Source organism: Tachypleus tridentatus, chromosome 10 (genome assembly GCF_004210375.1).
Source record: "Tachypleus tridentatus isolate NWPU-2018 chromosome 10, ASM421037v1, whole genome shotgun sequence".
Taxonomy (NCBI): Eukaryota; Metazoa; Arthropoda; class Merostomata; order Xiphosura; family Limulidae; genus Tachypleus; species Tachypleus tridentatus.
Window position 1 is genome coordinate 181874848 of NC_134834.1, and position 15455 is coordinate 181890302.

Sequence of the window (15455 nt, forward strand, 5' to 3'; positions counted from 1 at the left end):
ATAATTGCCGACAAGGAGAATAAAAAAGTATGCCCAATTATTTTTTACGCTGGAGGTCATCATTTGTTGTTACGTCACTTACCACAGATATAGAAATAATATATGAAACAAGAACATAGATGTGCAAATAATCTATAAACAACAATAGCGGTACTAAAATAATCTGTGAAACAACAACAGAGGAACTAAAATTATCTGTGAAACAACATAAAATACGAATAATATGTGAAACAATGCAATTATAGTAACGATCTTTAACGTAATAGAATACTTTACTGTGCAAAAGCGTTAGGGCAAGAGAATATTTTGTTATTCTTTCCATTGGTATTGTGGGAGTGGCCGTACGGAGAACTTTTTTTTAATGCAACGGGCCTCAAGCTATGAATCCTCGAAGTCATAATCGGGAATGCTAACCACTATGCCAGGGCTCTCATCCATCTATATAGATGGTACAATATACATCGATATCAGTTGAACTCAACTGTTTATAGAAGCAATATCACTTTCTATTACACAATACTGAACTTGTTTCAAACTTGTTTTTGTTTATCGTAAAGCTAGTGAGATTTTCTGACGCTGACAGAGGGAAGGAAGTCGGCCAGCAGTATCCACCGTCCATTCTTGGGCTATTCTTTTTACTAACGAGTAATGGGATTGAATGTAACAATATACCACCCCATACTTGAGAAGTAAAGCGTGTTCAGTGGCGGGCTTCAAATGTTGCGACCCGCAGATTGCGCTCTAATCACCAGGCCATTACTTCGCTTTCGCGTTCCAATTACTGTATTATCATCACGGTTATTGTAGTGGTGTTAGGAATATAATCTCCAGGACGAACATACTACTGAAATAAACCGCGAGCTCACAATAAATTTAATTTAACTATTTTATTCGTCTCTGCAACTCTAGGGGATGTTTCTAGAGTTCCCGATTTTATTTTGTGTTCAATTTCGCGCAAAGCTACATGAGGGCTACCAGCGCTAATTTCGTTTTGATGTGCTGATGCATGGTCATAAGTAAATAAATATTAACCGTAAAAAAAAAGAAACTCACCGTCTCTTCTTCACTATCGCTAACTTCCAAATCTTTATGAAGACTGAACCTGTAAAAAAAAAGAAAATATATTTATATATATACATGTATATATATATATGTGTGTGTATAATAGTAGTAGTGAAAACGCAGTTACAAAACTAGGACGTAACATTATCATGTGTAAGTGGGCGAAAGTTGCCAGTAATTACGAAACAGTGAAATACAAATAGCCTAAAATTTAATCGAAATACGTTCAAAGGCAAGTCGAATCAAGAGGGAGTCTTCAATAGCCACGGATGTAATTAGATCTCAAATCGGTCAAGACGTGGAGCTAGGAAACAAAAATTTGTACTTGAAAAACAAATCAACTCAAAAACATAACATGAGCAGCTATGCTGTGGTTAAATAAAACAACCAAAACGGTGTGCAACTACATGCTGGTATTCAAATAATGTTTAAGATAGGACATCTTTTCAATTATATAACACGAGTAAGAATCTGCTATGCAATTTTTATGACGTAAAAGTATAAAATCAATTATAATTCTTTAAAGTTGTTTAGAAATCAATATTTAATTTGTTGGATCAAAAAATGTTATAAATTGTCTCAAAATTTCTGCACACCAAAGACTTCAAATCAGTAGTCCTGTTATCCAAAAATAAGGGTACACCAAACACCCTAATTTCATATCCTGATCGTTTATATTTTATGTACGCTAATAAAAAACATTCTTGTGAAAAGAACACAGAGGTAAAAACCAAAACACAAAAACTGGCTGTGGTAAATTTTTTTTTTTAAATAAAAGTAATGATCTCTTGTTATTGTAACCTTTTGAATGTACGATTAATATATCAATATGATCTAAAACCTTTTAAACAGCAATTTAAATAGCTCATATTTTGTGTCTTAGGATACTTTACATTGAACAAATCCATGTAAATCTTGAATAATTTCATCAATCCTTCTTAAAGCTATTTAATGTCTGTTCTTGAATATTCTAATCGATAACCCAATCTCTGTGCAAGGGACATATTGACGTTTTTGTAGGTAAACCTGAAAGACAGTGGAAGGAAGTACTTATCCATATAAAAATTGAGTGCCTTTGTTATGGTAAATAGACTCATTAATAAGTGCTTGTAAGAAGAAAGCTAAAACGTTTCATCTGGACATCGATTGTAACATCTACATGGTAATATAAAGTCATTTCGTTTATTTGTATTACAGAGAAAACGGGTAAATATCAGTAACGCTAAAATAACTTGTTAGAGGTCCTTCCGAGGAAGAATATCATATGGCTAAACCTTTAAACGATTTAAAGCGAAAATCACAAAATTCCGAGGAAAAGACACCTTTAATGTTCTCTCTATGGAAAAGGTAAAATTAATCTAGCAGTGTGTTAAAAACAACAACAACAAAGATTTCCTAAACCATACCTCAAGCCAAGCTGAAAATTGTCCTCAACGAAATGAGAGCAATGTCTATGAAATAAAAATCTTCATCTACCCAAAAGAAACTGATGAAACATCTCCTGGTACTATTAACAAAAAAAACGAACAAGAATTTGTCGATAGATGATAAATCACAAATAAAAGTTCACAAGGTCCCTGATGTTTTTCTTAAGAAAGATGACCGAAAATACTTGATTGGCAATAATACCAATCCAATATATCTGTAATGTACCCAAATGCAGCTCCAAAGTCAAGAACTGAATTCTTTAGAAAGATGGCCGAAAATAGTTGAATCGCAATAATTCCAATCCAGTATATCTGTAATGTACCCAGATGCAGCTACAAAGTCAAGAACTGAATTCTTTAGAAGGATGGCCAAAAATACTTGAATCGCAATAATTCCAATCCAGTATATCTGTCGCATATCTGGATGCAGTTCGAATGAATTCTTATGTGCCTTTAGTTTCGTTAAACGTGATCTTAAGGGTCTATGAACAGTATGTCAAGATATGAGATCGAAAATTTAAATTGTTTTCCTTCGCAGAAGCTTCTCACAATAAAGTAGTGTGTAAATCATGGTTATCAGACCGAACTCTTGCAATTAGCCCATGCTAGTTACAAAATTAAATCATTAACCTGTTGTTTTTCCTTCTTTCCTTTGTTTGGACTTTATACGTGATTCACTGACGTTGCTTGTTACATTATAATACTTTACTCTGGAAGAAAAGTATATTTATCATTACATTATATATTTAAATTTTCAATTAATTTAATAAATCTCCTCAACCAATTTACCCAAGTCTAAAAATGGCACAAAATGTAAACATATAAGAACAAAAAAGAAAGTATGTAGTAACATATACACTATTTTACTTTCAAATGTTGATATAATAAAACAAACCAAATGTCTTAAAAACTAGTTAAACTGCTTTTATGTATGATGGCTGATATTTTAAGATAATCTTAACATATTAAGAACCCTATTCTCTATACCTAAAATTGGTAAACAAAATGAAACAAAGTTTAGGAACTTTAGGTATTGTAACTTCTCAAAGACCCCTAGCGTAAAGTACTGTCATGCCACATTACCCTATAATTATTTTAAACATACAGGTTTTCAAACCACAAGTGAAATTCGTTGACTCACGATGTGGAGATAAGAAAACTTGCTTTCTAGTCACCAAATATATCGTATATGAGTATACGAAAGGAACAGTACAGAATATTGAAGCCCAAAGGGAAGAAATTGGAATCCGTAAAAATAACATTAGTACGAATGCAAAAAATGGGGAAAATGACACGCGGAATAAAAAAATAACACCGTTTCTCCACAACAGAATTTTAAAAATGTTACATTATTGTGGTTTTCACTTTTTTAAAAAAGTAGTTCCCATTTTGTATTATTACTCTTGCCACTTTTATCCTTGGCAGCATTACTGAACACCAAAAATAATACATAATTTATTATTATTTTTTACCAGCTGACCAAATTTATATTTGTCGCACAATGTCTTACGTTGTTTTTTAGCGCAAAGCTACACAGCTGGCTGTCTGTGTTCTATCCATCAAAAGAATCGCACAAAAGATTTTAGGGTGGTGAGCCCATAAACTTACCATTGATCCACAGAAGTTTGAGTTTTTCACACCGAAGAGAATTCTGGTCTCCCTTGTTAACTATTTTCGCAATTTAAATCTTGAAGATGATGTCACATCACTTGATTTGAAAGTAGATACTTTCAATATTCTTAGTCTCCTGCTATTGGTGTTATTAAACGAGAGTTTGATATTACTCACAAATATTTTATTGACTGTTTTTAATGTTCCAAAATGTAGCTAAAGCATACTTAATCATCAATACAGATCACACAAACAAAGTGCTTAGCTGAAAGCTGTTTGATGTATGTGATACTCATATTCGAAGGAACTTGTGAGTGACTCGACAAATACGCACAAAAGGAGGAAAACCGTTGCACAATTTCGACCTTGTTGTCCAATGGACCCTGAGGGAAGTTTGTCTTCTCGTGCAAAAAGGAACGTGAAAAGTGGCTGTATTTGGCCAAGCTAAAATGCCAAACGTGGCGCACAATAAACATGAACTTCTTGTTTCAGTTTTGAAGATTTGTAATTTTCGTTGATTTCTATAACTATAGAAAGTTCTTCTTACCGATAGATAAATTTTTCTATTTATTTTTCTTAGAAAGAGAAAATTAAGATAAAATACACTTTTTTATTTGTATTAAAAAGAGGGAGAGATAGAATGACATCACTACTAGAACATTTACCTATACATTATATATGTAAAGTATTATTGTGTTTATCTTTAGTTTTATTCTACCTGTATACCTTGTTTAGCATTATTTATAATACAGCAAGTCAAAGTATATGTATTGCACTTCGTGGATATCAATAAGAGAATGTATGACATAATTGTTAATGATAATAATAGATACACAAACATGGGCTCAAGACATAATTTTCTTCTCAATGCTTGCTGTTCTCTTTTAACATTTTACCTCACGAAAAATCTTTGTAATACACAATGTGTTACGACAAAAAACAAAAGGAGGGGTAGATCAGGAACTAAACTAATGGAAGTCCTAAAAGCAACTATTTATAGGTAGCACCAAAGACGACAGATTCTGCGTTTATTCCGTTTCAGAGAAAAACAACAAACAGTGCATTTCTTCCATTTCTGAACAAGACAAAGCCACGTTTTTTGTTTTGTTTTTCTACAGACGAATGTATCGCATACACGAACAGATGTTTATTACTTATCTTCGCTGTCTTAATCAAAGTGTATGTGTGTGTGTGTTTCGAGTCACCGAACGAACATCAACAAGTTGGGTTCAACCAGACGTTTCTTCCAATTACTGACATATACGTGTATATACAGAGTTACGGCTAAAATTTAAAGTTTTGTTAAAACACGTACACACATTACAACATAATAGTTCGTTAGCTACCCGCATTACTTTCAATATGACCCACAGTGCTGGTGTACTAATAAATAATGAGATTTTCGTCAAAAGAAGTGTACAATCTATGTACGTTAACCCTGAGATGAGGGAATGAAACAGATGGCAAACTCTAGGGCTCATTGTGAACCTCGCGTGTAATTATTCGAATGGATAGACCAGCTGTTGTGCGTTTAAGGAACCTTAGGAGGAAAATTAGTGCTACCTGCGAATAAAATGATCCGCGTGTGTATATGTACGCACGTGTCTGCGTGCGAAGTCTGTGACTGAGAAACATAACCAGGACATTTAAGTGATTACGGTTCAACCTGTAATGTTGTTTATATCAGTGTTTAACAACCAATAATATAGTAGCTGTTTATGCACCTAGCCCAGCTTTATACATTTTTTTTTCCTTTCCCGAGTTCACTTTAAAAACCAAAGATGGTACCCCAATAAAATAATGTACGAAGACGTGTACCTACAGCCCTAAGAATTAGTAAAAACTATATACACTCATAGATAATATCATAGTGTAAGAACGATTATTTACATAGCTGTACTAAATTTCGGAAAAATAACGAAACGAGAAAATCTATTACAAATTTCAAAACGAATGTTTAACCAAACGTTTGTTTTTTAACTTTAGTTAAGCGTCTTTCAGCAACGAATCAATTTTAAAAAACCAGGGGCGGGTCTGGTAAATATTGATGTTACTGAAACATGATACAACAGAACACGAGTAGGTGTAAGTTCAGCATATTTCTTAAACAGGATGAAAAACAGTTTGAACTCCAAATGCTCTTCTAGTAATACGCTATAATAAACACTCTCTTTAGTCTGGTCCGTTTTGAATTTCGCTCACAGCTAGCTATACGTGAGCTGTTTGCGCTAGCTGTTCCTAATTCAGCAGTGAAAAACTAGAGGAAAGGCGACTAGTCTTCATCACCCATCGCCAACTTTTGGGCTACCTTTTTATCAACGAATAGTGTGAATAACCGTCACATTAATATTGCCCTGCGGCTAAAAGGGCGAACATGTTTAGCGGGACAGGGATTCGAATCTGCACATTGCAATTCGAGAGGGATTCGTATCTGCATATTGCAAGTCAAAAGGATAAAACATACCCTTAAAACAGTACTGAGAGATTAATACTCTCAAAATAAAATTATCTGAAGGCTAAAACATCGCTTCATTTAAAAAATGAAATGTCAGTAAGCTTATACGTAAATCAAGCCCCGACATGTATATTGTATATTGGTTTTATTATAATAAATGCCTATTACATGGGAGTGGTGCATTATATGAACAATACCGTTAAAACGGCACGTTTTCTTCTACAAACCTTAGATTTCCTTATTTTGAACTAGACCAGAATAGATTGATAAGTTGTGACTAGCTGGAAGCAATGGTGTCAGTCTACTCTGACGTCAGCACAAATGTAAATTTTAAACATTCCACAATCTATTTTAAGGATCCTGGGCCTTCTTCACTGGTGGTTTGATTCAAAGTAGAATGGTTTACTGGCTGCTAATTTGTTTTTCTCTTTTCTTGTGTTAACTATTTGCTATATATATATCATTTCAAGAGTCAAATTAGACCACAAATCTCATACGATACCTACGAAGTTTCTCACGCTGTTATGAAACCAAGAAACGTTCCAGCTTTACCTGTTACTAGTTATCAATACTTAAACGACTCACGGAAATTGAATTACAGGTAGCAGTTAACTTAATTGTCACCTGAAACTGGATGTTTTTTTTTTAAAATACTAAACATTACCATCGTTATTCAGAAGTTGAAATAAAAACAACTTTAATTAGTTGTTTTGAATTAAGCACAAAGCTACACAACGGGCTATCTGTGCTCTGCCCACCACGGGTATCAAAACCCGGTTTTTAGCGTTGTAAGTCCGCAGACATATCGCTGAGCCACGGGGGGCAACTTTAATTAGTTGTTCTTTTTTTTGAATTAAGCACAAAGCTACACAGTGGGCTATCTGTGCGCTGCCCACCACAGGTATCGAAACCCGGTTTTTAGCGTTGTAAGTCCGCAGACATATCGCTGAGCCACTAGGGAACAACTTTAGTATTCATACAACTGGAATGTTTTATTCTACCAAATTAAATGAAAACTGATCCTTTCAGTTCCAGCTAAATCTATCCAGTATTTCAGCTGTCATCTCTGAGATTTTTACTTGTACCACTGATGACAGAAATATTAGAATACATCGTTCTAGAACTGTCACACCGTACTGTATCGTAGCTGAATTTTTACTGTTGTTTTTAGCACAAAGCTACACAGTAGGTTACTTGCGCTCCGTTCACTAAGGTAAATCGAACACGTTTCAGCTGCGTATCATTCAGTTTCACACAGAGCTAACTTGTGTTCGTTGTTTCTCTTACATTTTATTTATCATATTCTACTGCATTACGGGAAGCGAATACAAAATAAACGTATTTTTCTTATTTTATTTACTTTGCCACAAACTCACTTCCTGAACAAACATTACTAAGAACTTAAAAGTTTTTTTCTCTTATGTAAATAATATAAATTCATTTTTACGACAGTTCTAACTCGAAGTACCTCTAAGGTGTGAAATATACAAAATTGTATATGAATTAAACTCATATTAAAAACACAATGATCAGAGATAACGTAATTAAAACATATATAAATGTGTCTATATATACACACTACACATCAGATATAGAAACATCTACTGTTTCCCTCCCTACGCCACTTGAAATTAAAATTCGACGAAACTGGCACCTTAACCCTTAAACGGCGGCCATCATCAATTTATGCTGCTCCCTACAGCATTCCCTCTGTTTAAGGGTTAAAGTAAGGTGTTTCCCATCTAGACTGCCTAGTCACAGTCCATTGGCTTGGTACAGTAGGTGTGACAATACATTACAATAGGTTTGATGTGATGTATTATCCTACCCACAACCGAGCATAGTAATTGTGAATCACGTCTCTTTCATTAAATACCTTTCAGGTTATTAATCTGTGATCAAAGCAAACCAGCTTACTACCTCTAAACCAGAAATAAATAAAAAACAATTATAATAACAGTTAAAAGGTGGGTCACATCGGTGTTTGCAATATGTTCGGCCGTAATCCCAATAATACTTCACAAGTTCGGCCAGATTACGAAATTTAGGTTAGTCCTAAACTAATATACGGTAATAATATAACAATGCGAACTCATACCTCTACTAAAATTTAACAACAACAAATGAAAATATTAAACATTATTAGCAATACAAGTAATTAGAGTAGAATTAAAGAAAAAATTAGAATATTGTTTACATAACACATAAACACAAGTGGTTTTCTTCATGCGCTATCGTTGATTTCACGTTTCTTCAATTAAGAATTTGATATCGTAATAAGCAGAACTTAATACTGTCCTCTCCCATAATGTCTGGTGACCAATGAAAGACCATTAATTAAATGGTTCCAACACTGTATGTAACCTTAGAAAACCTAAACATTTGAAAGAAATTACGAGGATACATGTCACTGTTTATAATCAAGACAGTGAGATGCGACTATACCGATCTCATTAAATTTGAATTTTGCACAAAGATACTGAAGTGATATATTGATTAAGAGTCCCAAACTTAGCAATGATCTACTACAAGAAAGACAGCTAGTCAACACCGCCCACCAGCAACTCTTGAGTTACTCTTTTACCAAAGAACAGTGCGATTGACCATACCATTATAACGCCACTACGGCTTAAAAGGCAAGCACGTTCAGCGAAAGGAAATGGAATCCACGACCCTCAGATTGCGAGGCGTGCGCCCTAATCACTAAGCCATGCCGGGCCAAAAGCATACAAGATCAAATCGATCAGAAAAAAAAACAACTGATAAAACCCACGGACTCTGTTTTAATCAAGTTACGATTTTTAACCCTTACTGAAAACAGGTACATCTGTCGAAAATGATTTGGATTTTGGTGTTCTTCTGAAAGCGAGTTAAGGTTTTATGACACAAATTAGTTATTTACAATGTCTGTGTCTTTATCTCTCCTGTTGCTACCAGTTCTTTGCTCTACAGAGAGAAAGTGGGTGTGTGAAAGATTGATATAGTAGTTTTAATCTGTTGTATAGTTCAATTTGTTTTGGATTTCATGTAAAGCCATCATTAATTTAGCATCGAAAAACTAGAAAGAAGGAAGCTAGTGATCAACACCCACCGCCAATTCTGGGCTACTCTTTTAACAACGAAGAGTGGAATTGACCATTACAACGCCCCCGCTCCTGAAATGAAGAGCAAGGTTGGTGGGAAACGCATTCGAGTTTATCACCCTACCTACCAGGCCAACCCAGGCCAGGCCGAGTTGTTGTAACCATGAAATAAAAGCCACTGTTGTTCCAAGTTCATGAACGTTCACAAATTAATGATTTACTCACTTTATAAATGACTATAGTATGGTATATATTTAATTAATACAAAATTCAACAGAAAAGCAACAGAACCATAAACGATTAGGATCAGTAGAACTGTAAAAGGTTTTAATGTGTTTAACACAAATGCAACATTGTCACGTGATTACATTCAGTTTCTGAGACTGAAATTCGAGATACGCAAAACCCGAGCACCTCATGAATGTACACGTAATTTCATCAGAAATGATTTTTTATTTATTAAAAAAAAAAACATCGTCCAATAAATCTGTTAGATGTAATATTACCAGTCACATACCAAAACAGAAAAAGTGTTTTCTTATAGCAAAGTCACACTGGGCTATCTGCTGAGTCCACATTGGGGAATCGATCCCCCTGATTTTAGCGTTGTAAATCTGAAGACTTGCCGCTGTACCAGCGAGGGACCAAAAACAGAAAGAATGAATACCACCTGATAGAATTAGAATCAAATCCTTACATGATGTTGTCTGGAATTTAATAAAACCTGCAAACGATCTCAGCTCTTGACTTAAAACTGTGAAGTACAATTCGAACAGGTACCATGAAATTCTGTCCTATAACAGACGGGGAAGGGAATGGACAACATGATAACTGTAAGAGATCTTAAGATATCTAAAAATAAACTCCTTGAAATAACAAAGGGAAAGCTGTGAAAAAAAAAAAACCTTGCTGAAGACATTAACAAGTCACGCACATACAGGTTTCTGGAATCACAGTCTCACGAGTACTGCAAGATACATGGCCTTTGGGGACAGCAGCAGCAAGAAAGCCCTTACTTCTAAAAACACAAAAAGACAAGCTTTCTCTAAAGACAATTGGTCCTGGCTTTTGGAACACTTGCACAAAGAGCTTTGGACAATTTTTCTCTTGGTTCCAATCTAAACGTGTATGTTCTCAGAGCAGTAAATGAAAGGTTACGAAAGGAGTAACTTGGGTCAATTATCAAACATACAACAGGATCTGTCTAGTTTCGGGTTTTGTAATGTCTGTGAATGTTATTAGTCATATACACATCACTGATTGAATCATGGTCCGTCAAACCAGCATAAAAATTGTAGTATATTAGTTCATTATACTATACCCTCTTACAGCTTGGAAATGGTGTGTGTGCGTGTGTGTTTTGTTATAGCAAAGCCACATCGGGCTATCTACTGAGTTCACCGACGGGAATCGAACCTCTGGTGTTGGCATTATAAATCCGAAACCCTGCCGATGTCCCACCGGGGGACAGAAGGAGAAGAAGCAGATTTAATATTTGGAGAAAAGTTCTAAGATATGCAGGGTAATTAAACAAAACTCGGAGGATATCCAGCGAATGCACTGTACCTAACTCCCGATTTTACCGTTATAACCCGTAAATGACCACCAAAAAAAAAAAAGCCTAAATCTTAAGTTCAGAATTGACAAACGTGCCATATTAACTGTACTAAAGAAAGCCCCTGGTTACAACTTCAACAAAAATCATATTACAATTCTTTTGACAAAATACTATAGAAACTAAGTGCTAGCATAAAAAAAAAAACAAAAAAAAACTAGCAATTTTATTTATGTATTAATTTTATAATAGTTTCCCCATAAGATTAAATTTTTGTGATAAACCAATGACTATTTTGTGTTGAAAGTTCTTAAAATGACAACGACGGATGTATTGTAATAAATTTGCACACTATTGTATATGTCTAGGTGGGGGTATGCAGTTTTAATAAAACTTTATTTTATTCCAGTTTATGTATTTCCTCAAGTGTTAAAAATGCTTAAATGTCATGTTGAGGGGTTAGGGGAAAGACCGAAACGAAAAATATACACAGATTCTAGCCTGTTAATACGTTTAAATACTGCAGGGCTTGTGAATCTCCGACAAGGAACTTGAGCCTTTCAAATAAGTAACAAAATACAGAAGAAACTTCTGAGAGCAAATTATCGTCGTGTATATTAAACGCGTTAAAATTATTCGTCAAAATCGTGCGTTGAACCAATGAAACATTTGGATAAATGTTTCCACTTCTTTATTACACCCGTAAGCAGGCTTTGAATGAGTGGTCAAGAACGAAGGTGAAATAGAAACTGAGTAACTTGGTGCTTCTTAGCCATTGGAAATAAGACACTGTGTAATCATTAAAAATGGTATCACGATACCTTGTGCATGCGTCGTAAAAAAGGAGGGGCTTACAACGTACCCTCCTACATTCTACTAAAATTCTAAACTGGTAAGACTAGAACAGCAGCACAAAGTCAAAAAGAAAAAAAGCCGGCTTCAGATTATTTGAATGAAGCGAAAAAACCAAAAGTTTCAGTTTTTCCATAAACACTTCTCCAGTATCTCAGGTTTTGATAAACTGAGAGAACAGTTGCGTTTAAGAAGACATCAAACATGTACACACAATCAAATACGAGAACTTTTAACTAGTCTTGGCAACAGTTGGTGTATAACATTGGCAAGTTGCCATGGAAACTAAACAGCTACAAACGTCTCTCCAACACCAGTTGAAGCCGGATTAAAAAGTACGCTAATACATTCGTACGTTAGATGTAAAAAATAATACATTAAGACGAGTGGCTAAAACGTATTATTTTCAAAATCTCAAAAGCTATTCTACAATTTTTTGAATTAATTAAATTCAGCAGTGAATGGTTTTGTTTTCATTTTGAATTTCGCACAAAGCAACTCGAGGGCTATCTTTGCTAGCCATCCCTAATTTTGTAGTGTAAGACTAGAGGGAAGGCAGCTAGTCATCACCACCCACCGCCAACTCCTTGGCTACTCTTTTACCAAAGAATAGTGGGTTTGACCGTCACATTATAACGCTCCCACGGCTGGGAGGGCGAGAATGTTTTGGCGCGACTCGGGCGCGACCCTCAGATTACGAAGCGCACGCCCTAACGCGCTAGGCCATGCCAGGCCTACCAAAGAAGAGTGAAACTGAAATATGAAGTAAAACGATATTGAGCCAATTAATCATTGCAAATACTCTCAATGCATACAACACGATAAAGTCTATTGAATACTAGCAACTTAAAAGAGTATATTTCGCAACGTCAAGGTAAGAACCTTAAAAATTTTGAAGTATTAAACGTGAATAACGTAAATCCGTAACACTGATACAACATTCTTATGCGAACCATACATTACAATCTACGTATCCAAACGAATGTTGAAACATGATCTCTTCCTGAGACTTGCGTTTCACGGACTACAGTTAAAATCTGTTTAATGGAACACAGATTCTGTTCGCCAAATGTTACGCGAGGTTTGGTTTCATTAGGCACAAGCGGCTATTTGGTGCGTCGCCAATTGCAGTGATCGAACTCCGAATGTTAAAGTTATTAAACCCTCGAGTTCACAGCTGGAAAACGTTGTTACAAAATGTGTGCTTAATTCGTCCTTGTTATGAAAAGGTTTTCATACAACTATTTCGCTCTACTTTCTTACTACATAAGAATTTTCACAACCAATCAGAAAATTTGGAAACATAAAAACACACGTAATGCTAACCACACCCGAAAAGTTAATTGTCTCTTGCAACAGGAAGTATTTTTCAATTGTCAGAGTCAATATATTTAATCTTTATTTACCCAAGCAACATCCATAATCATGCAAAAAATATTTCCTGTTGCGACCTGTTGACGTCCCTCGCAGGTACAGCGGTAAGAAAACAGATTTACAACGCTAAAATCTGGGGTTCGATTCCCTTCGATGATTAGGTAAAAATATCACCGTGATTTTTTACACACACTGTATAATATTGAATTCCACACACACACACGTATATAAATATATTACATATACAGGTTGTCGCATAACAAACCATAAAGAAAGTTAATTAATTTTAATTATTTAAGATAACAATATTCAAGTTACTTATTACCGTTATTACTTACGTTATTCTTCATTATTTATTAACATGTTTCATTGCAGATTTCCGACCTGAACCTGTTTTTGAGCAAAACGACAACTCCAGAAGACCCCCTGCCCCCGATGTTACCATCCTTGAACTTTTACCTTTGAGGGTTTTTGAAAACAAGTCCACCGTAACAAATCAGGAAATCTCGAAGAACAGAAGTCTGGTACCCGTAATACTGTCTTACCCATCCATAAAATTATGTTGGAAAATGGGTTCTCAGAATTAGAAAGAAGTAAATTACAACTAACGGTGGAAGACATACATGTGGAAGTTTATTGATTAAATAAAATAAACTTTGCAAGCCTTCAGAAAACATTCTGTTTAGAATTTTGTTGTCATCTCAAATAATAAAATGTTATTCAACTATATTGTGTTGGCTTACGTATCTTGGGAGACTGTGTATATCAGAATTGAGTGTATAACGAAGACCTGATAATGAGAACTTTCTACTCTCGAAACTCTCTTGTTCTTTTGACAATCCTGGTTCTAAAAGATTCCTGAACGTTACAGCAAAGTTTACTGTGTTTAAAACTTACACGGCAAACACAACCTCAAGCATTTCCTTGGGAGTTTCAGGCTAAATCAACCATCAATACGCGGTCATTTGTTGTGCAAATACAATTCTAAAATACGAAAGTCAAGAAAGATAATGCATCAGGTGGTTTGAGAGTTAGGCTTGAAAGTAAAATTGTTTTCATTCATAGGTAATTCTGTACTTTTCAGAATTATCCTTGCAAGTTCTGTCCCAATCCAATTTTATCTGCCAAACGACATTCCCATCCGAAAGATGACGATATTCATCAGTATATCTTCCTCGTAACTATGGGGATGACTAACATGTGAACTAATGATGTTCACCATTACTTCATCAGTGTATCTTGGTTCCTTGAGAATTGTGGAAGGCTGTTTCTGCACTAGGAGGAACATGAATTACTATTCCAAACGTATCACACTGATACAAACATTATTTAATCAAAAATATGTTTGTTTTTCATCTTTAGTTAGGATGCTTTCCCTTATATCCGTTTACATTTAGGCTTCGTCTTCCTGATGTGCTGGATGTACTTAATATGTATTATTTTTTTAAAGTTATTGAGTTTGTATGTAGTCACAGAAATCGCGAGATTAATGTTCATTCACTCATCGTCTGGAAAACCTCACAAACTTTCACACAGCAAACAGTTCAATTTTTAAGACATGTTTTTTGAAATTCTTATTTTACGTGAAACCACACAGTCCTCCAAACCGGCGGGTTAGAACTTTATAAGTTTTTTTATTGCTATTTTTCAATCCATCCTTTATATACGTACAATACAACTGTATTTTATTACGGACTATAAATGAAATAAACACATCTGATACGACAGTCACTGGGCAAGGTATGGCTTAGCAATTAGTGTTCCGGACTGTAATTCTACAAAAAAGTAATAAATTATAGAATTGTCAAATCTCACTGTTCCGTCAAACAGAAATGGTTTATGAGTTGGCGAGGTTACTGTTAGATCAAAACTAGAACTATATATACATAAATACCACTCTGGTAGCGTTGGACGACAGTTCAGAAAAAAAAATCGATAGTCGTCCAGTCTTTCTATTACGTCACCAACTTATATTTCAGTCTATTGTCTATTTGTTTGTTTTTGAATTTCGCACAAAGCTACACGAGGTCTATCTG

At 34.9% G+C, this 15455-nt stretch overlaps 1 protein-coding gene across 3 annotated transcripts in view; it reads right to left on the minus strand.

The window, feature by feature from the left end:
- The window catches only part of LOC143231067 (uncharacterized), a 180775-nt gene that overhangs the window by 56779 nt on the left and 108541 nt on the right, over positions 1–15455 (minus strand). For all 3 annotated transcript variants that reach the window (XM_076465593.1, XM_076465594.1, XM_076465595.1), the window contains one exon: positions 1054–1102. In XM_076465593.1, coding sequence (XP_076321708.1) covers positions 1054–1102 — 49 coding nt within the window. The remainder of the gene's footprint in view (positions 1–1053; positions 1103–15455) is intronic.